The sequence below is a fragment of the Pagrus major genome, chromosome 20, assembly GCF_040436345.1.
Source record: "Pagrus major chromosome 20, Pma_NU_1.0".
NCBI classification, from domain to species: Eukaryota; Metazoa; Chordata; class Actinopteri; order Spariformes; family Sparidae; genus Pagrus; species Pagrus major.
Genome location: NC_133234.1, coordinates 16,637,340 through 16,662,988, shown reverse-complemented (window position 1 = coordinate 16,662,988; position 25,649 = coordinate 16,637,340). Strand labels below are relative to the sequence as shown.

General features: G+C 41.2%; 1 protein-coding gene across 1 annotated transcript in view; it reads left to right on the top strand.

Annotated features, from left to right (window-relative positions):
- Window positions 1–1,232: 1,232 nt before the first annotated feature.
- LOC141015595 (voltage-gated delayed rectifier potassium channel KCNH4-like) overlaps window positions 1,233–25,649 on the top strand; it is a 40,105-nt gene continuing 15,688 nt past the window's right edge. Inside the window, exons 1-5 of the mRNA XM_073489727.1 lie at window positions 1,233–1,308; window positions 11,703–11,936; window positions 14,101–14,232; window positions 15,826–15,959; window positions 24,141–24,384. Coding sequence (XP_073345828.1) covers window positions 1,233–1,308; window positions 11,703–11,936; window positions 14,101–14,232; window positions 15,826–15,959; window positions 24,141–24,384 — 820 coding nt within the window. The remainder of the gene's footprint in view (window positions 1,309–11,702; window positions 11,937–14,100; window positions 14,233–15,825; window positions 15,960–24,140; window positions 24,385–25,649) is intronic.

Sequence of the window (25,649 nt, the reverse complement as noted above, 5' to 3'; positions counted from 1 at the left end):
TCCGTGGAGCACAGAGGTATTTCCCTCATCAGCTAAGCTGTGTTATTTGGCCGGGTCAAAGTGAGTTAAGACGTGACTTTACTTTGGTGTGTTTAGCATCAAGTCCTCATGAAAAACATCTCCAGGCTTATTCTTTTAATCCGCTCTTAGCCGCTTTCATCCCGGAGCCTTAATTCTCTGATGAGGATACTATAGGGGCCGGGAGGGCAGCGGCAGTGACCAGCTCCATCTAGAGGAGTTTGGAACAGCAATACTTCAGGAATGAAGCTCATGCAGCTCCTTCACTTATATCTAAGTAATAAATCTGAATGTTTCCTCCACACACACACTCTCTCACAGTGTCCCCCGAGTCACACTCCCATGACAAAACAGCCTACCGGCACACAGTCCGACTGAATACAATAGCTGCATTGACCGACATGCAGGTAATCCATCTTTCCTTGATTTGCAGACATTCACACAAAAGCCATGTGCTGATAGTAGCACTATGGGGTGTAATGGTGCTGTCAGCTGCTCCAAAAGCATCCTCCCTCCTCCCTCCTCCCTCCTCCCTCCACCTCCGCTCTCCCTTTCTCTATACCCCCACCACAGATGAAAACAGGTCCCCACAGAGGATGCCAGCATCTCATTGGCTGGGCTATCACAGGAGTGGATGGGAGCGAGAGAGAGCGAGAGAGAAAGAGAGAGAGAGTGTGTAGCGAGGGAGGGAGATAGCTCAAGAAGATGCAACTACTCTGCCACAGCATCCCGACAGAGCACTGAGCCTGAGGGATGCAAGAGGTGCAGACACACACACTGGCATTTTTCGGTCTTGCTTTTGTCTTGGTTTCTCCTCCTATAGATGGACTTCAAGGATAACTTCCTCCAGGTTGAGGCTGGAATGAGCTCTCTGGCTGGCAGGCGCAGACAAGCAACAGCTGGGCTGGCTGATCTGAAGCTCCTTGGATCTCATCGTCACCTGGACTTGATCCCTCCCCGCCGCTGGTGATTGCGACTCATAATTTCGACTTACCTGCGTCTGTCGGAGCGGGCTATTTTGGTCTTCCACAGGCTGCACTATTGTCTTCGGGAGAGGCGTCGCTTGGAGAAGGGTGGCTGTAAATGTGTGTCCCTGCAGCCGGCACTGGACTGTCACCCTCAAAGTCTCCTCCTGCACCCTGGAAGCCACCTGCTGTGCCTCTGGGATGGTGTGACCTGCAGCCAGCTGTTGGCCGTCCCACATCTGGGTCAAGATGCCGGTGATGAAGGGCCTCCTGGCCCCGCAGAACACCTTTCTGGACACCATCGCGACACGCTTCGATGGCACCCGTAAGTACAATTGAAACACTGAGGATGAGCTCCCTGGGTCCATGCTTATTTCCTGTCAGCCCTGCATTTTAAAGGTGTGCTATGTAGTTTTGGGGAAAAAATTTTAAACAAACACTTTTGCTTTGTCTATATGTGACGGACCCTGCCACCTGTCTGGCTCCAGGAAGTGCTCTGGGGACCTTATTTTCCTCTGAGAACTGCTTGTTTGGAAATGAATATTTCTGTGTTTGAATTTTTGCTCATTAATATTCTAAATATTACAATTCTGAGTTTTAATTTCCTCTCCAAAACAATGTAGTGCTCCTTTAAAAAAGAACGATTGCTCTCATCAGACACATCTTTCCTCAGGTCAAACTCTGTGGCTCTGTATCTGCTGGTGGTTCCGGAGGGATGTAGGGAAAAAAAAGTTTGTTTTACAGTAAGACACGAGCAGAATATTGACCTTCAGAAATCATGTTGTCTTTTCACATTTGTTTCGCACAGTTTGCTCCAATCCAGCCGCCGCAGCCATCAGCCAGCACTGCTGTTTCTGCTCGGCTTGTGTCTCTTGTTTTGTACCTTGTGCCACCTCAGGGGAGATTGTGGCTCGTTGTAAACAAATGCCGCGGGGACGTCTGTGTTTTGTTCTTGCCTGTCGACTCAGCCTCTGCCACAGCAGCTCTGAATGAACGGCTGGGCTCGGAGTTATTCTCAGAGCTGGGCCTTGGTTCAACTTGGGGAAATCAGCACGGTGAAACGGGTGACATTACTGTGTAATTGACATGTAGGTTGTGTAATTATTGCTTTGACTTGTGAGCCAGGCATTCTAATGAGGTGTTAGGGGATCTCTCGTGAGCTTAAAGCAGCCTGACACGCTGCTCATCAGGAATTGGTCTCATATCTTACAGCTGAGGTTTGTGAGATGAGAAAACACACACTGAATCCAGAGATGACGTGCACAGTTGAGCTGGAGGGGCAGGGGTCGTGCCCCCCCATGTTGCTTCTGTCCTGGTGAAGAGTCCTCGAGGCCAAACATTGTCTCCCTCCCTGCCAACTCCAGAGGGCTGCTCTCTGGATGAACCTCCCCTCTGATCCCTCAGTGAAGGGGAGCGTGAGGGACACTTCCCTTTCGGGCTTAAGTAACACCAAAGTGAAGAACCTATTGAGCCTTAGAATAATGAATAATATTAATTTGTCAGTGCCCTTAGCGAAACACCTTCCTGATCTGCCATTTTCTCTTCTGTTGTTACATTTATTCATTAATGATCAAAACATGTAGTGCCAGAGGAACCTTCCCCACATCTGTTGTGGTATTTCAGTCCAGATAAGACAGCTGAGCCCACATCCACCAATTTACAGCCACAAACTGCTTCATATTCTCAACATCCACGGTGCCCACTTCACTTTGCACCGGTTTTTACTCTCTCTCCTGCACGCTTGTGAATAAAAAAACAAATAACGTCCAATTAGAGCAACAGGTGGCTCAAATAAAAGCACGTCGGCAGCAGCAGGATACACATTTTTGCAACTGTATGCCAGTTCTTGCCACTCTCGAAGCCACCATTAGGCTGTGGCTCCGAGAGGAGTGGCACAGTGCCCGCGGCTCAAAATAGCTTCCTTCCTGTTGCCGGGGCGACAGGGTCCCGCCACTTGACATGGATGATGCTTGAAGAGTTTTTGGTCTTTGAGGAAAAAGATGGTCCGCTAAAGAGAAAACACTTGAACTTGCTTTCCAATGGAGGACTTGTAGAGCGCAGCTGGTCTCTGCTTTCTTAGAAAACAAGTGGCATTGTGGGTCGTGCAGCTGCTCTCACCTCAAACTGTCCAAGTTACAGCACTTGTTAAACTTAAAAATGTGTTTTACTTCTTGTTACTTTGCTTGGATGTTTGACATTCAGCAGAAAAACAATATTAGACACATTATTATTCGAACCAGAGTAGTTTTAAAGCTCATCTGGAGACGATCTCTCACCCTCTGAACCCTGAGCAGTTTCTGGGCATTTTTTGCTTCTGTCACATCAAGATGCAGGGAGATGTCCAAACTGTCAAATCCAGTGAAATGACGATAATTTTAATTTAATTTTAAATGAGACACGAGCAATAGAGTTACTATTTGAAGCTTGGAGTTGGTTAATTTTCCTGAAAGAAGTTTTTGTTGCACATGATTCATTCAACATGGCTCGATGTGTGAAAATCTGACAATAATTACAATTATTTTAATGTTCTGGCTATGACAAATGGTGTAATTGTGGTATTTTTGTTGTTTTGTTTTGTGTGTTGTGGAGTTCAGAGGGATAAAAAAGGGAAATGACTGGTTGCTCTATGTAAGATAATGTAGATAGCAAATGTGGTGGGTGCTTAAGAAGAGTTCTTCAAAAACCAGAAGCAATCCAGGCACTCCAAATATAACTAAATGTATCAAACAAGGAAGGAAAATATAAAAAAAACCTTTTTTATTGTGGCTAAATCATTAGAAGGCCTGTCATTAGAAAGTGTTTCAACCACTTTATCAGCCCTAAACATACGGTCGAAAAATTTTTTTAAAGACTGGCCTTAAAGTTTCTTCCTCTTTCTCATTTCTGTTTTGAAATACAATCATTATTTTTAAAATTGCATTGTTCAATATTCAACAGAGGCTGAAAATAATAATAAGAATTAATTCAACCATATTAAAACTATATTATAATTTTTAATAACAAATATCCTCACACAAAAACTACAAAAACAGTCCCGTTGTAGTCCTAAAATAAATAAAACATTATGCATGTCACATATAGTTTCACTAACACTAAGAAAAAGTGAACTTAGATCAGCAAAAACACAGAAAGCAGCAGCACTGCTGACTGAGCAGCCGCACAGATGAACACTGTCCAAAATTTGTTTCAATTATGTCCCTGTCTAGACTGAAAGTTACATTAAGTTCAATTTTTGTCAGCAAATTATACATGCAAGCATTTTTTATGCCTAAACAAACTAAATAAACAAACCGTCTTTGTTTTCATGACTGAATAAACTGAATAAACAAACTGACCTTAAAGAAGAAAACAATTTCATACGGTTTTACTTTGTTTATATGTGGCGGACCCTGCCACCTTTCTACCTTCAAACAGTGTTCTGGGGACCTTATTTTCCTCTGAGAACAGCTTGTTTATTCAGTTATGGTGAAAAAAATAATTATATATTATTTGTATTATTACCTCATTAATATTGTAAATATTAAAATTCTGAGTTTGAATTTCTTCTCCAAAAACTATTTTACTATTGTTTTACTAAAGTACTATTACTTTAAATACTCAATATAGATTTGAAGTACAGTTAATTGCACAATATCAAAAAATATGTTCTTTTATTGTATTAATGTGTAAATGTAGCCAGAGGAATGTGCAGGCATGTACAAGGACGAGAAAACAAAAGAAATAGTCATAAATAAATGTATATAAAATATTTAACATACTGACATCGTTTCAAATGTACAGATTATATACAGACATGACAAACATACACTATGCAGCCTTAAGATATGTAAAATAATGTGTATTTTCAGTGCTCGTGCAAAAGTCAGATTAGTTAAAAAAATTTCAGCGAAACAAAAGAGAGCAGCACTGCTGAGCAGCCACACAATCAATTTTTTTATCTAATGTTTCCCTCCAACATTTTCCCAGACTGCTATTTACAATAAGTACAAATTATATCAGACTATTATATATGTAAACATCATTATCCTATTACATTTATTTTTGCAGCATTTCCATGTAATTACTCAGACTCCTGCCTGTATGCTAAACAACTCCACACTGTGCCTTTGTGCGAAGCAGAACTACTTGCAATACTCTACTGGGACGAAAAATAGAGCAGTTTGGTTTTAAAAGCTCCCCCAGTCATTATCTGTTGTGCAGCTTCATATTCAACAGTTTCACACCATCAGGGGTTTTGTTTCAGTGTAATTTCTCCGGTTTGTGGCTCTGAGCGAGAGTTGTTCGCGCTCACAAATGTGGACCCTGATGACCTTACGAATAACAAGTAGGCGATTTCAGGGGGGATGCATCATGTATGATCAAAGTCTTATTTTTCCCAACGCCGGAGGTTTGGTTGAGTGTGACGGCAAATCATCAGCCTTTATGTACATTTAGAATACTTGACATTGATCTTTTTTAACTATACGATCACGATTTTCTTGTTTATCCATGTATAATATGACATCAATCAAAAAGGACTTTTATTTCAGTCTTTAGGGTTTCCCCTAAAGAAAGCAATGTAGCCCAAACCTTATAATGGTATGAGTTTTTGTTTTGCATCTCCCCTCTCATCCCCTCATAGCATAAAGAATACAAGGACAGAGGCGTTGTTTGGTTAAATATGTTAGTCTAGTCTCACTGATCCTTTACCTGACAGAGGTTTGTGTTTATTAAAATCTACGGCCCCACCATGGCTCAGAAGTATCAGCAGCCAGCCTGTGTTGTGCATTGACATATCTACGGTGCTGTTTGTGGTGCTGCAGCAGCAGATGGATTTATAATTGCACCTTTGTCTCTCTGTTTCGTCAATAACGTTCTATAAACTATAAACTATAAATACACACTTCTTTTTCTGCAACTTGTCAAATACAGCAGCTTGGTCAGTGGTCTTAAGCGTCAAACTGTGATGCTCCACTCACCCCTCTAGCATCAGTTTTGCACATGAATGGCTCTGCAGTCAAGTGAGGCACAAAAAACTACTTGCAATGTCCAGTTAGACTCAAATTAAAGCATGCTGACAAACATTTCACATATTATGACATATTATTTGGTTAGGTTTAGGCAACAGAAGCAATTGGTTAGGTGTAGACACCAGAACTACCTGGTTGGGTTTAGGAAAACATCCTGCTTTGTGTTAAATTTACATTTTGCATCCACACAGGACACAAACCTGGGACTCCTCAGGGGAAATCCTGCATATAACCCACCCAACCAACCCCCAACTTGGACTTCTGTTGCTCTTTACACAACCACACTAGAGGTGTAACTATGGCATCAATCTTAGAAGCGTAAGGGTCACAGACCAAGCTGCTGTATTTGACACTTTGGGAATTGGCTCCATATGCCTAATATTTGTAGGATCATTCAGTAGCATCTGTTCTGGAATAACATATTTTAGGGAAGACGTGGCCACAGATGTAGTTTTTTCTACAGGTTAAGGGTTAGTATAGAGTTGAGTTAGGGCTTGAGTCTTCCCCCTCGTTAAAAAGAAATCACAGAATGGGAATAACCTTTGCAAACCTGACAAGCAATTTTAAGTTGATTGTAATTTCACAGTTCCTGGACAGAAAAAAAATGCTTGTGTGTAGTGTAAAGACTCCCTATACACACACACACACACACACACAATAAGCAAAATGTCAGAACAGGTTAAGTCAGTAACCTTTGGCACTACAGAGCACAGCATCTGGCTCATGGCAATGTCAGCGTTCCTGTTCCCTCAGGATTTTTTGTGCATGTTTGTGTGTATTGGGCTCAGGGCTTAGTGTCCGTCATGTGTTTACTATACGTTGATTATATATGATATGTGTCTGTATGTTTGTCTAATGGTCCCTGAAGGGAGGTGAAAGGTGAGGGTCATCTTACAGAACAGCACCTCTGGAGCTGTATTTTGCTTCAGGGTGTTTCAGCACGCCACATGTTTTCTGTCACGCAGGCTGAAACTTGGACCTCACAGTACTTGCGCCACCACCGTGCTGTGCCATGTGTGTCGTGTGTGTGTTGCAGCATAAACGCCTGTCTGTCCTTTACACCCTTCTCCACCTCCCCCAGCTCCTTTACACGACCTCCCCGGCGGCGTTTTCACATTGACAGCCTCGCTCGCCCTGTGGGGCAGCGTAACCACAGGGCAGCTGCAGGCAAAGATAAGAAACGGGTTTATTTTCCCCCCTAAACACTTTTCTGTTAGAAGGCGACCAAAGAACCAAAGCGGAGAAAAGGAGACTGTCAGAGTGAACCATACGGAGCTCATTGTTACCCAGCTGATGAGCGGCTCTTAATAGGCAGCTGCAAAGGCCAAACCACTGCAGACAGAAGCAGGTGGAGAGCTGGAGCTATTGTGTTTCCTCTCCCTTTCTGTTAAAGCTCCCAGTATTAGGTTTACAGGTTTGATCTCAGTATTTATTTGGCTTGTCAAAGTCTTTATGGACACTGAGATCATGCAGTAATCGCAGGATTAGTGGTTTGATCCCTAGATATATCTTTTCGAGAAAGACATTGAAATCTAAATTTGCTCCTGTTATGCAGGTCTGCACCTTACATGGCAGCTCCGCCTCCATCGGTGTGTCAATGTAGGTGTTCGTAGGTGTGAGGCTTTTTGCGCTGCACGACACAAATTCAGTCATTTCGGCTTTTTTAGGAGTCAGATCACAACAGCACAGATTTGTCTGTCAAACCAGCTCAAAACAGTCATATTTCGTTGTGATGTCTACGCCTAAAATGGTTTTATAAACCACTGACGTCAAAATGTAACGTGACTGATGCCTCTTCACCACACCAGTGACCTTTTCCGCTGCCAAGTCTACTTCTCCTTGCACTCTCACCCATCCGCCCAAATAAGTAATTACATGCTCCCGGCTGGTAATTAGCTGGTGAAGCAGTGGACGAGCCTCATGGGCTTCATCTGTCTTTTATACACCAAGGAACTTCTTCTGCGCCACACACGGGCTTCTTGTTGTTAGCCGTAGCATGTAGCCTCATCATGTCAGATTACAGTTGTAGCGAGTCAGCACAGATGTGTAATTAAGGAAGCTGGCGCAGCGGAGCGGCCACTCAAAGTAATATCCCTGAGAGGATTACGGCCTAAGAATTGAGGCATTGTCACAATCTCTTCCTTGCACACAAACACACACATAAACACATGAGCTCACAGAAACTGTTGATCACGTGGGGTTCATGAGGGGGCAGGAGAAAGTTGCCAGAGGAGAGATAAGTATGTAACTGTCGAAGCTGAGGTGAATGAAGTGAAATCCTTGAGTGAAGACTTCCAGGATTTTAATTTATCTGCTTAGAAACAAGGCACGTGTTTATATTTTAACGGAATAGTTATAAAAAAAATTTAAAATACGTTTATTTGCTTTCATTTAGGGAGTCAGATGAGAAGATTGATGCAAATGTCATGTTTTTACAGCAAATATGTAGCTGGAGCACATAGCCAGTTAGCTTAGCTTAGCATAAAAACTATAAACAGGGGAAAACAAGCTAGTTTGGCTATGTCCAAAGGTCGCCTATTGATACGGTAGCTATATCTTGTTTGTTAAAAAACAAAAACAACAATTCGCCGTTTCTTAAAAGAGGCTGCGTGTCAAACTAATTCTTGGCTGAAGGCAGTGACGTCTTGAATTTTAAATAATAATATTTAATAATAATAATTAAATTAACATAGTTTCTTTACACCACTGCTCTTGGCTAGAAGGCAATAAGTATATTTTGATCTATTGGTTGAAATGCATTTTATTCAGATAAAAACTGTAAAAAATATTCTGAATAAGCATCCCAACTTGAATACACTGACTCATGCAGATAACTCCAATGACTAATCTACTCCACAGTGAAGCAGCGCGGTTTGCATTCCTCCAAACGCTGCATAAAAAAGTTTTCCAGTACGGCTCGTTGGTTTCAACACATCCTTACAAAGTGATTTATGACTACACCTGCCCTTGACCCATTTGAAGGACCGATTTAGGGATGCTGAGTAGAGGTGTACCTATTCTTGGGTAACATTACATAAACCAGAGATGAATGGGTTGTTGTCCAACACTCGCTGGCTCACTGAGTTTGGGTGTTAGAAATTTATAGAACATGAAAAAGAGGGCATGGCTGTTTGTTTTGGCGATCACATCGTGTTCAGCCATTGTTTCTAGGGCGATTTTTTTTAGACCTTGGAGCTCCAGAGTTTGTCTTCAGAGTTGCTTGAGCGTGATATAAGCAACAGTTATGTCTCTCTTCATGAAACCCATGAACTCAAAGATCTGCCGCAGACTGTACGAACAGAAAGATCCCAGTTTCTCCATGTTGAAGTCTGAGACACAGCAACAGCAGCAATGCATAGCGAAGACATAAAAGCTCCTGTGCCTGCTGATGGATCCAACTAATGCCTGTCTCTCTCTATAATTCCACAGTGACAGTTTAGTTGCCGCTCACTGCACACCCAAGAAAGGTTGTCACTGCTCAGAAAAGACATCCCCTATGGACTGCTTTTTGCTTAGCCCGGCCAATTAAAGCGCTAGATTGTGGAAAGCACCATACAGCAGCTGCTTAATACTCCTTCTTCTTAGGAGAATACAGACCGTTCTCTCGTCTGTATGTAGGCTGTTAGCTGACTCTCTGCTTGGCATTCAGACAATGTGGAGTTTGATGTTTTCAGTTAAGAAAGAAGACAGTTACTGTGAAGTGAAGTCTGATGCCTCTTTACTGACTTGCGTCATTATCACAAAATGTGTCAATGTGTCCATAAATATGTAGTCAATGTTGAGGTATTTGTACTTTACGTGTGTATTTCAATTTTCTGCTACTTAGTTACATTCCACTACATTTTGGAGGCAAATATTGTACTTTTACTCTTTACTACTTTAGTTACTAGTTACTTTGCAGGTTGCATGCTGCATCACAGCCAGAGTAGTGCTTTTATAAATGAATTTATCTACAAAAACAACAAATCAGAAAAATGCTGAATATCATCCAACAATCGTCCCAAATATGTATAATTTACTTTTGCATGTAGTAAAGTATATTACCAGAACATCACTTTTGATGGTGAAATACATTTATTATTAGACCCTATTTAAGATTTCTACTCATTTCTTTTCTTACTATATTCATCTGGGTGACTGTCACTTTTACTGTTTTGAGAAGAACTGAACAGGCTGTACTGTATTTAAAGCTCCTTCCACAGACAGACAGATGGACAAACTGTTTGGCTGACAAAGAAGCCACACTGCAGCAAGAACCTGCTTCATCTTATCAAGGTCACATTAGTCCAGCAACTCAGGGAAAGTGTGACGTCAAAGTAAGATTAATATATATGTAGATATGCGGAGCAGAGTGCGGGCACTGTGTATTTTTGTCCTGCAGATATAATACAGCAAGAAGACGGCACGTGGTACAGGCCTGCTGCAGGAAGAACTGTCCGTGGTGCTGAAAGCATGAAGGCATGAAAAAGGGCATGGATAGTTTTAGTGCTCAGATCATTTGATCTGCGTGATATAAAAGCCTGCACACAAGACTTAATAACCCAGCACTTTAATTTGACATTTAGATGTGTGGATCTTCAGCAGGTCAGAGAGGCACATTGCATTTTTCCATCTGCAGGCCATGATAGCTGCACTTTGAGATGAACCTGCAATGAACAGGTGAAGGGATGCAAGAGGGAGAGGACGATATTCCTGTGTTTTATTGGATTTTGAAATTAGGTTCAATCCACAGGGCCTGAATATGAAGATTTGATATAAAGCCATGTTCATAAGATGCATAATCACATGTAGATATATATATTATCATAAAGAAGTAATTCATGGAAGGAACAGTGGATTGCAGTGAAAGAAAAGCAGTGAAAGTTTAGACCATCTTTATCTTATACGAATATCTAAATGTTGTAATTTATGTATTCTTTTTTATATTCATTAACATTTCATAAAGTTTATAAAGTTTCTCCTAACTCAACAACTCATGATATTACACAATTTTATAAGGGAGTCTGGGGAACTTCCCTCCCTCTTCATCTTCTTGCTGTTATTGATCGTAGCTGATGTGGCTGCTTTAACCTACAGTATGTTGGTATTGTTAATAACTATTAGATGAGTTAACGGTCTCTTCTTCTTCCTTCATTTTAACGCATCCTGCAGCCTAAAATTCATAACATCACCTTCTCACAGGAAGGTAAAAGGGAGCGTGGAACAAGCTGTTATTCTTAAATCTTTCGTCTCTCCCCATTGCTCTCCTCTTGTATGCACTTTTTTCTTTATCAGCTTACATCAACCAACTAATAAAAGCCGAGAGTTACATGGAAGTCAATCACTAATGTTTGTGCTTATTTTTAAATCTCCACTCAGCTGTTTTCATATCTTGCTGTCTGCAGCTCATGATGTTGATTCCTTCAGCTGCCCACATCAGTCGTCCTGACCAACCAGTAAATTAATTAAGGCCGAAATTGAGTCTACACCAAAGTCTCTTTCATGTGTACTTTGAGCTTGTAAACTAGTGTTGACCTAAAACCTGCAGAGCTTTGACGTGAGTTCAAAGAGTCAAACAGACTTTGATTCAAGTGCAAAGAACAAATTTGCACCAAACCTCAGATGAAAACATGACGCACCCGGCTGCAGATTTGAGCAACTCAAGAATGTCCAAACGTGTGGCTCGTCACATTGCCTCTTCTGACACCCCTTCATGTTCTCCCTCTCACAGACAGTAACTTCCTGTTGGGTAATGCCCAGGGCCACCGTGGCTACCCCATCGTCTACTGCTCGGACGGCTTCTGTGAACTTACGGGCTTCACGAGAACAGAGGTGATGCAGAAGAACTGCAGCTGCCGCTTCCTGTACGGTGCTGACACCTGCGAGCACGTGGCCCAGCAGATGGAGAAGGCTCTGGAGAGCCGAGACGAGTACCAGGCCGAGGTCCACTTCTACAAGAAGAATGGTGGGTGCACTGCAAAGAAATTTAATTAAATTAAAGTGAGTTGTTGCAGCTAACTGTCCAACTAGTTTCTGTCTAACTAATTACATTTTCATCACTTTCCATCACTTCAGCAGTTCAGTCCAACTTTGCATCAATTATTTTTTTTATTTTTTTACAGTTAGCCACCTTAGTTTTTAATTTTATACCGACAAATACAACTTCAGAATCATGAATCAAATCAGGGAAGGTTAAGAAAAGTCTTCCAAAGTTGGACTGACCTGCTGATAATTGGTGAAAATGTAAATGGTAAAAAAAAATTACGTTAACTGACCTGCAGAAAGTGGTTTGAAAATAAGCTGCATTAACTCACTTCAATTCAATGGCCTGCTGAGAGGAAGTTAGACTAACTAGTTGGAAATCAGAATAAAATGATCAGCAGAAGGGTAGGCCAGCAGAATATTGTTATTCGATCATGTTGGGGTGATTTTCAATAGAGTCTGAGGTAATTATTGTGGTATTTGGGGGGTAATTTCATAGAATTTTCAAATATGATTCTTGGTATTTACCACCTACTTACCATGAAGTTTCCACACCTGTAAAATGAAGTGTTACTGAGAACAGTGAGGAAGCCTATTTCTCCATAACTTTGTAGATCTGAGTCATAGTTTGTTTCATTTAGAAGTTAAAAAAAAAGGTAATCTGAAAATTAACATCATTTAATCTTTTGTTAAGTTGATCAAACTCTTCTATGAGCCGGGGAAAATGGCAGGACTTTTTTCTTAGACTCGTCTCTGTTTTGATCAGGCTGTGATCATCTGTTCAGTTTTCAGAGTAAAATTTTAAATGGTGAGATTTTTTTCTCTCTCTCTCTCTTTTTGACATCATGAAGAGCCGTTTATCTTTAGATGAGAGCTGAACAGTTTAGTCGAATCATGAATCACCACAGTGGTGCAGAATTTTAAATGCGGCAGGTCAGCAGTGCAGCACATGCTCTTTTGTTACAGTTGGTGCCAAATTATTATTGGTAGAAAACCATCAGAGTGAAAAAGTTGCTGTTAGGTCGTGTTCATTGAACCTAAGTGCGAGAGGTGCTAAAGGGAGTTAACCCCTCTGCTGGAACAGATACATATTTCATACTTACATGTAAAGTACTGTACTGTGTGTTTATTACAGTAGCTTAAATCCTTCATTCAACTCATTCCTCCTGACTTCTAGCTAAGCCTTCTGACAAACGATGTCATGCAAGAAAAGAGAACATACAACACTGTTTAAGCCTCTCTGATTGGCACACAAGGATTATGTTCCCTCAAACCTGCAGCTTCAAAGTGTGTGAGCCGCTAATTATGCTGATGTATTACCAAATCTGCTGAAAAGTGTTTTTTTATAGCACAGTTAGTACAAATAAGGCAATGCCACTGCAACTAAAGAGGGTAAAGACACAATCATTTGTAATATGGCCAAAAAAATAACATAATGCCGTTTCAGACACAAGAGCGATAGAAAAGAGAACAAAGAGTGAGAGTGGAAATAGAAGCAGCTGGCAGATATTCATGACTGCTACAGTATTAGCAGGACTTTCATGATAAGGTCAGACATTAAAGGAAATTCACTAGACACACACACACACACACACACACACACACACGAGTCCTCAAGTGTGCGCCTGCTGCTTGCGAGCACAAATAGCTTCTCTCTATTTGTATTTACACCCACAGCCTTGTGCTAAAACACCATCTACACTGTTTTCTTCCCCTCTCTTCTTGTCTATGCCTAACACACAGACACAGACACTCATACAAAAGCACACTGGGGACACTATAGGAGATGTGAAACATCTGTTTGGTGGCAGAACACAGTTTCTACCGGGTTGCTAATGAGCGTACTGGGTTATGGCAAGGTCTTGGATCTATGCCGCTCCTTCTCCAGCCCGACTCGTTATAACCAACCCTCTCGCTTGCTCTTTCTCTTCATTCCTCCCGAACATGATCCATATCCAGTTTGTGGCGTGTATTTTTAGAAAGGCTGTGCCATACTTGACAATTATCCACGGCTCAGACATGGTGAAAGCTGACATGACATGAGAAATCACAGGCCGGGATGTGCCTGTTGAGGATTTGCATTCATTCAGCAAATGAGGAGAGAGAGAAAAATAAGCACTGAACGAATGTTTCTGATTTTGTTCCAGGTGCTGCCTTCTGGTGTCTGTTAGACATCGTGCCCATAAAGAACGAGAAAGGCGAAATGGTCCTCTTCCTCTTCTCATTCAAGGACATCACTGACAGTCATGGAAGGAGCCACCATAACAGCAAGAAGGAGGGTAGGCTACAAGCCCCATTTACAAAAAAAACTTCCGTTATTTGCTTATTTGAGCATGATTTACGAGCGGGCCGTCCTCTGCCCCCCGACTTTCATCTTCCCCGTGCTCTCCTGTTCATCACTGTCACATTCTGCCCAGCCGTTTTGTTTGGGCTGCCATTCGTTCACTGAACTCAGACAATGTTTTTGCAATGGGGAGTTTGATTTGGGCAGCGGTGTGTCTTCAAGTGGAACCAAGACACAGTCTGCCGCAAATATCAAGCAGCATGCCAGGGGAAATTGACTTGTGTGACTCTAACAGGAAAAAATAGTCAGAATATAAACCTGGACAGAGTTCAGGCATATCATTAAAGATCCAATATTGTAGAAAGTCAGAATTCAATGTCTTTTTTTATTACAAAGCAGGTCTTAGTAATATATATCTATAAATACTGTGAAACAATCTAAATCCTCAATTCCTGGAGAAATGCACACAGCCTGCGCTCAGAAAATGAGCCGTCAGATCCTCCGTAAGATTGTGATGTCAAAACTATACAGCCATCATCCTCAGCACGGCCAAGGATACAAAAACACCGGTGGAATCATGGGTCTGATATAGGAAATCTGGATACAGCATCCTAGGTGAAGCCCTGTTTATTCCTATAAGAGGTGCTCGGTGGCGCATGAAACCACAAAAGTCCTGGGTGTAAAATCTTCAGGTCTACCACATCCCTTCTGTGTCGTGCGGCCCAAAGGGCGAGGCACTAGAGACTTCCACTGGCTGAGCCGCATTCTTCCGGATTAGCCCTCTGTTAACGGTGAATAAAACAATTTAATGGTGCGGCTCGTCTAGACGTTCCGAATGATATCGGAACGAAAGGATCAAATTCTGATAGTGAAATGAGTCATTTCACAGAGGTTGTGACGCCCCAACAATTTAGCCAGCGTTTGCAGCCACTTTTTTCACAATGTAATTTTATGGGAGAAGGCTAGTGTGCATCGTAATGTTGCAATTACATGGTTTGGCCACCAGGTGAAATTGGTGGGTTGTGCCTGCTCAGGCCTGAGAGAGCAAACCGATCAGAGCAGACTGAGCTTTTCAGGAGGGAGGTCTTAAAGACACAGGCACTTAAACGGAGCATGCAGACAGAGGATGAATAGAAATGATGCAGACATGGATAGTATGAGAAAAATGTGTAAAAGGTGTAGTATGTAAGAATTTACGTTTAAAATGTTCAAGAATGAACTGAAATTATCAACAGAATATGAGAAATGACAGTTTAGTCCAATAGTAAACAATACTAACACTCACCTGGTGCTCTGAGCTCCAAGTCCAGGCAGAGTCAGCGAATAGGACCGCTCGCTAGCTGCACTGCTGAGTTTACTAGCTAACAGCAGCTACAGTTAGCAGCAGTTAGAGGCTATATTTGCAGTTGTTTGGAGCATGGTCAGTTCTTAAATATTGCACCTTAAAAGCATGTAAACATTTTCTATTAGACGCCTAAAATAAAAGTACAAACCTGAAAATGGGCCTTTAAATGACACACCATTCTCCTCAAGTATGAAATTTCTTGATCTTATTGACAATGCGCTGATCTGTGCGACTGTGCGACAGGTTCAGAGGACAAGAGGCACAGGAGGAAGAGCGGCACTCACTTCAGCGAGGCCAGGAAGCGCGGACGCACCATGTTGTACCAGCTGACCAGCCAGTTCTCGAGGGGAGGCAAAAGAGAGGTCAACCTGGGTGGCGTGAGTACTTTTACCTCTCTCCCATACTTTCTGATGTGGCCATGATTGTATTTTTGATGTGTCTCGTTTCGAATATGCTTCAGGAAAATAGCCAGTCAGGACTTACTCAGACATGCAGCGCCCTCAATCTTGAGCTTGAATTATTAATGCTGATATCTAAAAGATGAGTTTTTTAGGAAGACAATACAAGGAAAGTCTTGACCCAGATTCCTCGAGTGTGGCTTATCTCAGTGGAAAATTCATCAGATGGGTTTTCTATTTTAAGTCTCCTGAATGGTTTTAATCTTGCTTCTGTTGCATTTTTTTTTTTTTTTTTTTTACATGAAATCTGTTGTTTGGTGGCTGTAAAAGGACAAATAGCAAGGTCACTGTTGCTGCTGGGAGACACAAGATGGTTGTCACAGACGGTGAGGGGTCATTGGTCAAAGGGGAAGCTGGACGCATCAGCATTATCACTTTTTTGGGGGACTGTCCAGATGTGTTAACGCCTCACCAGTGGGAGCTCCAGGATATAGGTCATTATGTCGTCAGCATGTTCCCTTAGATTACCTTCACCTGTGCGTCCAAAGGTGGCTGCTGTGTCACTGCTTCTGTACAGTCTCACATATGTGCAACCAGTTGGAAAATCTATGGATGTATGACAAAACCCATATGGATTTCCACCCATTTTTCGATAAGTATGCCATTTTCCTGTGAATTGCCTTCATCTGTCTTTCAAGTGTGTTCATGGTTCAAGTACCTTAAGTGGCCATTTGTTGTGGCAAAATAAAGGCCAGCTTTGGTCTGTTTCATTTCCACTTATTCCTACAGAACAAAGGTTTTTGTTGCCTTTGAATAATAAAGTTACACTCCAAGCAATGTTATTCATGAGAACAAGCTCCTGTTTGCTCTCAAATGGGAGCAGTTTTTTTAGCGGAGCACCATTTCGAGATAATCTCCCTGCAGAGGCTCAGTTACCAACTGGGTCTGAACTCAAACCTGTCCTTCACAATGTGATGTTTCACCCCAGGGGGCTTAAAGCAATTCAGAACTTTTCAGGGGTAAATTAAAATGTAAAAAGAAAAAATGTTGAAAGCCAGCGAGACGTGTGCGATTTAGAAGGCTAATATTAGCATTTGTGAATGAAAAACGTGGGATAAAAAGGCTGTTGCATATTTCTGGAGAGATTCATTTACCTTTTAGGCGCCTGAAGCACTGAAAGCACTAAAATAGAGACGACCAATAACATTTTACCAGAGTAGCACTCTTTTTCAAAGTGCTTCTCCCATTTTAGAACTGCTTCTATAATTTTTAATGGTATGCCTTTTACATGAATCGAATGTTTCCCTTCCTCAGTGCTGATACACTTAGTGCTAATAACGTGCAAAAACATGATGAGAATTTCACATAAAAACTGGCTCTTGGACAATTTACTCTTATTCAAAAATGCTTTCGTTTTCCACTGAATGGGAAAATGTGTTTGCCAACTCTGCAGCTACGTTATAGACTATCACCTCTTTTGGTGGTTGAGGAAAGGAGTGGAAGCCAGACAACACATTTTTTCAGGAATTAAGAAAAGACAACCTCCAATTTGTTGCATTTATATGCCAGAGAATAATAATAAAAGAGAAAAATCACCACACATGTTGGTCAGACAAACCAAGCTATTTGAAAAGGTTATCTTGGGATTAGGGAAATGCTTGGGAAATTACTTCCATTTTTTCTGTTTTGTGACATTTTGTAAACCAAATTATTAAAGGGTTAACCCCAAAAAATAAGCATTAGAGCCCTGACACACGAGCTGTCGGTGAGCGTTGGTGGCCCTTGTTTTTGCAGTGTGTCCAGCAGCTGGGTGGCCGTCAGCTGTAGTCTTTGTAGTGTGTTCAAGTGCAGCTTTTTGACAGAGACAGAAGCAATGTATGGCGATGGATGCATGCTGCTAGTTCTTTGCTGGTTTTCAGTTTCCAAGCCCTTTAGGTTACTTGATAGGTAAAATAACTCTAAATCGCAGCCCTCTGAAGCACCATGTTTGCTCACTAAACTGGAGTTACAATGCTTTCTGAAGAAGCAGTAATTAATATCCTCATATGAACATGTGTGCAGCTGACCTGCATCCCCTTAATGCCACCCGAAAGAAAAGCTCTGCTGTTGTTTTCAGGTCCGACCCGCGGGTGCCTTCATGGGAATCAATGTGCTACACCTCCCCCTGTTTGCCAAACCTCCTGCTGCCTTGCTTCCAGTCCCACCTACTTACAGATGGCTCTGCTCACTGACACCGTACACACACCTGCTCCACGCACATGCACTTCCACAAAAACATTCACACATATAAAAACACGAGACATGTAAATGATGGCTCGCCCTCTGAGGGGAGCGGAGACGAGCATATGGCAAAACGTCAACACAATCAGAATCAGATGCGCAGTATTTATCATTCAAATTTTATTCCAGCACTCGCAGCGTGAGACTGTATTTTCACACTTTCACAGTTTCTCTCTCACATCTACAGTAGAGATAGAAAAAAAATTATCTCGGAATATGAAACGCCAGAATCAGTTAAAGTCTTTACAGACTGCTCTCTGTTTCTCATTCCCTCTCTCTCTTCTCACACTTTCACACACAAGTTACACTTTTCCATAACATCTACTGTTCCCCCATTCTTCCTCTCCCACCAGGAGGATTACCATTTGAAAGGATTTTATTGTCCAAGGTAGCTCGTGCATAATACATCCTCACAAGTGGACAGAAAGGTTACAGATGAACAAACTACTATACAGCTTGCAATTTGACATTATTTATTTGTAACCTCAGGGACTGACAGTAGTATACAGTACGTAGTCATTTCCAGCATGTATTCAGAACAAGCCCATGTTGATGTAGCATATTAAATATGTAAGCAACCAGCATGTTTTGGATGCCAAAACAAAAACATCCACCAGTTAGAATATTAATCGGATGTGCTTCTGTAAGGTGTTTGTTTTTCTGGGTCTTTGACAGCTCATTGGACTGCGCCTTGTGATTCTATCAGTGACTTTGGAAAACCTCTGCCTTGCAGATCTGTCACCACTGATACAATGCAGATTGCATGGGAATGAGATTCAAAGCAATAATGACATACAACACACTCGAGATTAATATGTTAGTGTTTGTTTGATTGTCTGCAAGAGCTTTTCTCCACATCTCACCCTCTGCATTGTCTTAATAATCATGTCGATAGGAACCAAAATTCACAAGTTGTGTCATGACAATATGGTTGCAGCTACTCTAAAACAGCCATTTTCCACAAGTGCATCAGTGTTTTTATGAAACACAATTTCACTGGACTGCAGATGGCACATTTTATTTTCCTAAATTGCCTCTTCATGAAACATAAAAACACAATATGAAATCTGAGTGAAGTTACTGCTGTTGACAGTAGAAAAAAATGATAAAGAAGAAAACGTTAGGGAGGCATAAACATAATAAACATATTCTGTTATAGCGTCATTCTATGGAAAGAAAATGATGGTTATTTGAACAATTACTGCCTTTCGGGCCATCAATTTGGCAATATTTGTTTTTTAATCAATTATTTAACATTCAAAGCGACTATTTGTCCCCACAGTCATGTATAGAAGAAAAGCGGCGTATTTTGAGTTATAAACCATGTTTTTCTACCATTTCAAATGCAATAATGTATACATAACTATCAAGTGTATGATGGAAATGACACAAAAAATAAAATTCCAAATAAATTCTAAAAAATACATAGTGAAAGTAATCGTCCCCTGGAGTCACTGGTGTTACCGTGTGATAAAAGTCTATTATTTTGAAATAAATATCACACTGACGATATCGCTTTACTACCCTCTACCTGCAGAACTATGAAGACAGGACATGGTTATGTCCACTGTCTCTTTCCATTTATAAAAAATTTACACATTTTTCGCTTTTAGTTGATGTCACTGGTGTGACCTAGTGTATTAGTGAATTGTAAAAAAAAAAAAAAAAGAAGAAGTAGAATACAAGTGAATTGAATTACATGATTTAGATTTTGTTTTACAAACTGTAAGGCAACAATTAATTACAGTTTCAACATTTTTGGAGTGAAGAGACACTTAATACATAAAATAACACATAAAACATTACCACAGAAACAATAAGATATGGTTAAAAAGAATTAAACAAAATTATCATTAAAAAAGAAAATAGGAAAATAAAAAATAAAACATTACATGATTGACAACATGTGGTTTGATGCCCTGTGGCAGCCATTTTGTGAATATTGTCACTGGTGTTACTTTGCCTTTGGGTAACACCAGTTTAAAAAACAGATACAGTCATTAAGCTTTCATGAATGTGTATTCATAGAGTCAGTGAGTTGGAATAACGTGGTCTGATTTTAAATGTTAGAAAAGGAAGTCAATTTTCATTTTTGTTCTGGCACCTGTTAGGCCTACTTTATCTCAATTAGGAATGAATTCATCCTCAAAGCGGTGTTAAACAACAAAGATTTATACGTACAGTCATACCTGGAGAGAAAAGATTAAATTAAGAGAGGAAATCAGGAGTAAAGTGGAATATCTTTCAAGAATAAGGACTAAAATATGTTCAGAAACCGTTATATTAATCAGTACGTAACCATAGCAACAGCAGCCAGTTAGCTTTTCAAGTTAGCTAACTCTCGGTTTAAAATTAAGTATGCTAGCTTAAATTTAATGCCGAATTAAACTCGCTACAAAAGACAAAATAAATGGAGGAAGTGATGGCAGTTTTGGTTGCTTTCTTTCGGGTAAGTAAGACACATAACGCTGTACTTGTTTAATTATCATAAACTATGAAAAAGCTAATAACTTTCTAGTTAGCTTAACTGACTCGAAGCAAACACTGGTGAGTGTTGCGTGTGGGAGCCATTAGCATTCACAGAGTTGTTTTTACTATTGGAAAAACCGAGAGAAAATTCTGGCAATGTTAAAATTCTCGTCTCCATCCTTGTCAGTGCCCTCAGTTTCCCTCGCTATGTTTTCAGCTGTAAGCACCCCTCGCTCGCCTTCTCTGCCGCTTTCACACATTTTCTCTCCCTCTCCTCCATCTGTCACTCTAACCTCATCTCCTTTAGGCTTCATCCCTCTGGATCCTGCTGTCTCTCCGCGTATTGTCTATCTGTCACTCTGTAGCCCCCATTTTCTTCCACTTTTAAATGATCTCTCCCTCTTCCTTTTTTCTTTCCTGCTCCTCAAATACTGAAGCCCTCCACTACTCCAACCTCCAGTGCTCCAATTTTCAAGTACTCGGTCTTAACTCGAAGACTTACATTTTCTGCAAGTTAATGCTCACACTTATGTATACTTGCAGTGTAAATCCGAGGATAATCGTGCTCTTTTTGCTGCACTAGTGCTGTGACATTTAGGGATTTTACATAAAATCTATGATAATTGGGATAATATAATACTGCACCATTGAGTACTTTTGAAACTTCAGGTATGTTTCGCTGATAATACTGCTGAGATTTCAAATACAAGACTTACTAACTTGCTATAGACTACTTTTACATTGTGGTATTTCTACCTTAACTTAAGTAATGGATCAAAATACTTCTTCCGCCACTGCCATCCTCCCACTCTGACCTTGACTATATTTTTCCCATTCTTCTTTCCATCTTTCTTTCACTTTGTCCCCCTCTCTGTTTCTTTCCGTCTGTCTCTCAGGAGCAGTTAGCTAACAATTTGAACCTCTGCCTCCACAGCACACTTGATTTTGATCTCTATTTGTAGCCCATCGGCCTACCAGGCGAGGAAGAAAGTGATGGTGCTATTTTTTTGCGAGAAAACATAGACATCGTGCATAAATCTTGCACAGGTGTAAGACCTAAAAGCATGGACATGGAGGTTTCATTTACAAATGGATGTTCTTGGAATTACTTTGTGTGCGTTTATTTTCAGACCATACACCATCACCTCCTTAAGAAATGTGTTCAAGTTGATTTTTTCTTTCTCTGAAGGCTCCTCACCAAGACACAAACGCTCTGACTGAGTTGTTTGTTTCGTCTGTTCTGGCAGTTTAGATGCTGTCAACCCATGAGTGTATCAGCTACTGTAACCAATCCAAGGCACACTGACAAGTAGTTCTGAATTGATTTCAAGCATTTCCCAGGGGAGAGCCACTCGTGCCTCCTCTCACTTTAATGCACTTGTCAGAGGGCCATGGAAGAGAAAAATAGTGCAATCTGGAGCGTTTTTAATGCAAATACTTTTTTGGGGGGGCTCAATGTGAAATCCAGAGCTCCTGGTTCACGTCCTTGGCCTGAGCTCTCATGTCTTTCTCTTTTTTTTTCTCTCCTTATTTTCTGCCTTCCACACAAACAAAAACACTTTCAGACAGTGAATGTTTATCTTCAGTCTTTTGCTGTAACGCATTTTAGTGTAGGTGAAAATTGGGATTGTTGAAGCTGAAACTGTTTGTGTAGTGGTATGAAAAGCTCGTAAGAAGTACTGGACAATTGAGAGTGCATTGTTACAGTTTTTATTGTGTTGTAGTCCTGCTGCATTGTTGCTCAATCATGTAGAAAAAAGTTTAGTAGTTATCTTTTGGTATATGAATTAAAGGCTGTGTGTTATCTGCAATAGTCTAGATTCTGTCATCACATTGTAAGCCACGTGTTTGCCATCAAGGACAGGCTTTTATCAGCGCTAAAGCCCAAAGGATGCTGGGAGACGTAGTTCGGAACAGTAAGCTCTGGGCCACAGCATGACTTAATGAAGTGCGAAGACCAGCTGTAGCTGTGTGACATGCAGTCCCATGTGTCCGCGCAGCACTGGGCTTTTCTTTTCTAATCATTGGGATGTGCTCGGCTGACCGCCTCAAGTACCAAAGGTCACGTGGGCGCCCTGACCTCTGTGATGTAAGGCAAATTAAAACAACAGTCCAGCTTTTGCTGACATTGCTTGCACTGTCATTACAGCGGCCACAGCTGTTGATGACAGTCAGCAAGGTTTTTCTTCTAGATTTTCCTTCAAGCCAAAGAAAAGCCACTGACGGAGGGACGTGTCTTTCAACCACAAATCCATGTCCAGTGTCAAGCAGCCATAATCTGACAGATATACTCAGATACGAGTGCACTGACAGACATCACACTGGGAACAATTTGTACATGTTTCCTTCATTCACACAGTGGAGTGTGTGACTGTTGTGTGGCATTTCTCTTCTCTTTAAACTACAAGAAAAGGTCATCCATCTTCTCCCAATTACTGTCAAATAGTCTCTCAGTTTCCTCCAAGTCAACCAGGCAGCTAGAGAGCCCTTACAAATACATCTCAGGTTAAGACTTCATTAACCAGCCTCCTTGTTGCTTGCCCAGATCTGTTTGTGAAGTGGCCACATTGTTCCTGGGTGGATTACTGCTCATTTGTCTCCCTTTTCTGTTTCCCTCTCACCACTGTCGACGGTAATAGCTTCTCCCCCTGTCTCCTAAACATGGTTAAGGCTATTATGCGCCAAGTGCACGGCCTCCATTTGGAGAGCTGCAGTCTCATTATGTTCCGAATGGACTCCCCACCTCATCAGCGAGAGCAATTCATACTTTCCGCAATTGGATTTTCTCAATAAAAAATTAAATGAGTGGAATGAATAAGTGACTTTCAAAAATAAAAGCAGCCGATGGTTCTGTTTCCTCTCATTTCCTTATTATGGCTCAGCTGCCATTGTACCCTACCACCTGAAACTTAAAACACTAATGGCATTTGGAGGGATGAAGCCAAGCCAAGGCCAAGTCATGTATGAAATTATCAGGGCTCGTGGTTGGTAATACGTTTCTCCCTCACTGACCCCAGTCCTATCTCTCTCATTTTGTAATGTTAATGCATGGCCGTTTAGACCCTTTATCACTGTCTATAGGAGGCTGTCAAGAATAGATAACCATGTCTGTTTCACTTGAGTTGCCTAGTGTACTGAATCGTCAGCGGTCAGAGCACAAGAGAGGGTGTTGACATTTATATTGTCTGTTTCTGCAAAATCTTGGCACTGCAGTGTCCGTCTGATTATCATTTATTTTCACAGCACTCCACCTCGTGACCATCTGGTTATCAAGTTATTCATTTATGCAGCTTCTCTAGTGTGCTTTGCGTGTTTGGTATATTTATCACTCAAAGCTTGAAATTCAAAAGGCTGCTAGTGTGTGATAGATATTTCTGTGCTCCTACACTTAGTCTACTCATTCTCTTACAGGGCATGATAGATAAGCCTTCGATGCCAGAGTACAAGGTGACGGGAGTGCAGAAGTCGCGCTTCATTCTGCTCCACTACAGTGTATCCAAAGCCCTGTGGGACTGGCTCATCCTGCTGGCTACCTTCTACGTGGCTGTCACCGTGCCCTACAACGTCAGCTTCACACCGCACAATGACGAGCACGTCACAGCTGCACGCTCCACCATCGTCAGCGACATTGTTGTGGAAATGCTCTTTATTATAGGTGAGTGTTGGAGGAAGTGACTGTGGCTTTCTGATTGTTACGTAGAGTGCTTTTGCTGCGCTCAGCTAATAACAAGTTAGGACCATCATCAGGCCAATTCAACCCACTAATTGTGAGGGTCATTTTCAGGCGTCCTTTTCCCCTGAGAGTTCAAATCAAATCAGTTTTATTTATATAGCCCAAAATCACAATCACATTACCTCAGTGGGCTTTACAATCTGTACAGTGAACGACATCCTCTGTCCTTAGACCTTCGATTCGAGTGAGGAAAAACTTCGCATAAAAAAAAACCCTTGTAGCAGAGGGCAAAAGAATAAAAGGAAAAAAAGAAAGTTCCCCCAGTTCCAGGCAACCTAGGTTTTGTAGTCCCTTTAGGGTGTCCTGGGTCTCTCCCAGGGGCTCCTCCCAGTTGGTGATGCCTGGTTAGGGCTCTACAATGTGGCCAAATATAATAAATCTTGATATTTTGAAATCTCCTCCGAAGCACTTCATAAATAAAAGGACTGGGTGACAAATTTAAACGTTACTATTACTGATATTTTTGACCAAATACCTTGATATCAATGCTGCGATAATGTTGAAGGGTTGACTATTAGTACTTTGACAAAACATTAACACAATGAGATTATTGATGAAAACTCATCAGTAATGTGGATTTAATGACTTAGTAGGTGAAGGCAAGTGTTAAAACAAGTAAAACAGGCTGGTAAGTTCAGAAATATAATTATGTATTACTTTACTGTTATTCAGCCTTTATATAATGATATCCAGAATCTGAGACAGTATATTGTAACGACAACGATGTAATAGCGATACATTTCCCACCCTTATGCCTGGTTAACCTCCAAAGGAAAGCACCCAACGGATGAATTGAGGTGACTCAATGTGCTCCAGTATTGAGAAGTGTAAATGTGAGTCCCTCAGCTTGGCACAAAGACTTGGGCCACAGGCTGTGCCAGACAAAAAACATTTTTTTCTCCTTGTTTCTGAAGGCTCATTCACGTTGTCACTACCAAGACTCTGTTTGTTTATAACAACAAATAATTCCCTTTAATTTTTGATGATTTTTACAATTAACGCTGGTCTGCACATTGCCCCGTGTGCTTTCTAAAATTCAAAAATCTTTATTCAATTTTGCAACAATCATCTAACCTTCTTTGAGTAAGGAGCCATCATCTCTGCAAATATCGACAGCTTGGATGACAGATGAGGTTTTGCTTCATCAGACACACACCCAGAGGTCTGCCTCTTATGTGCTCGCCACA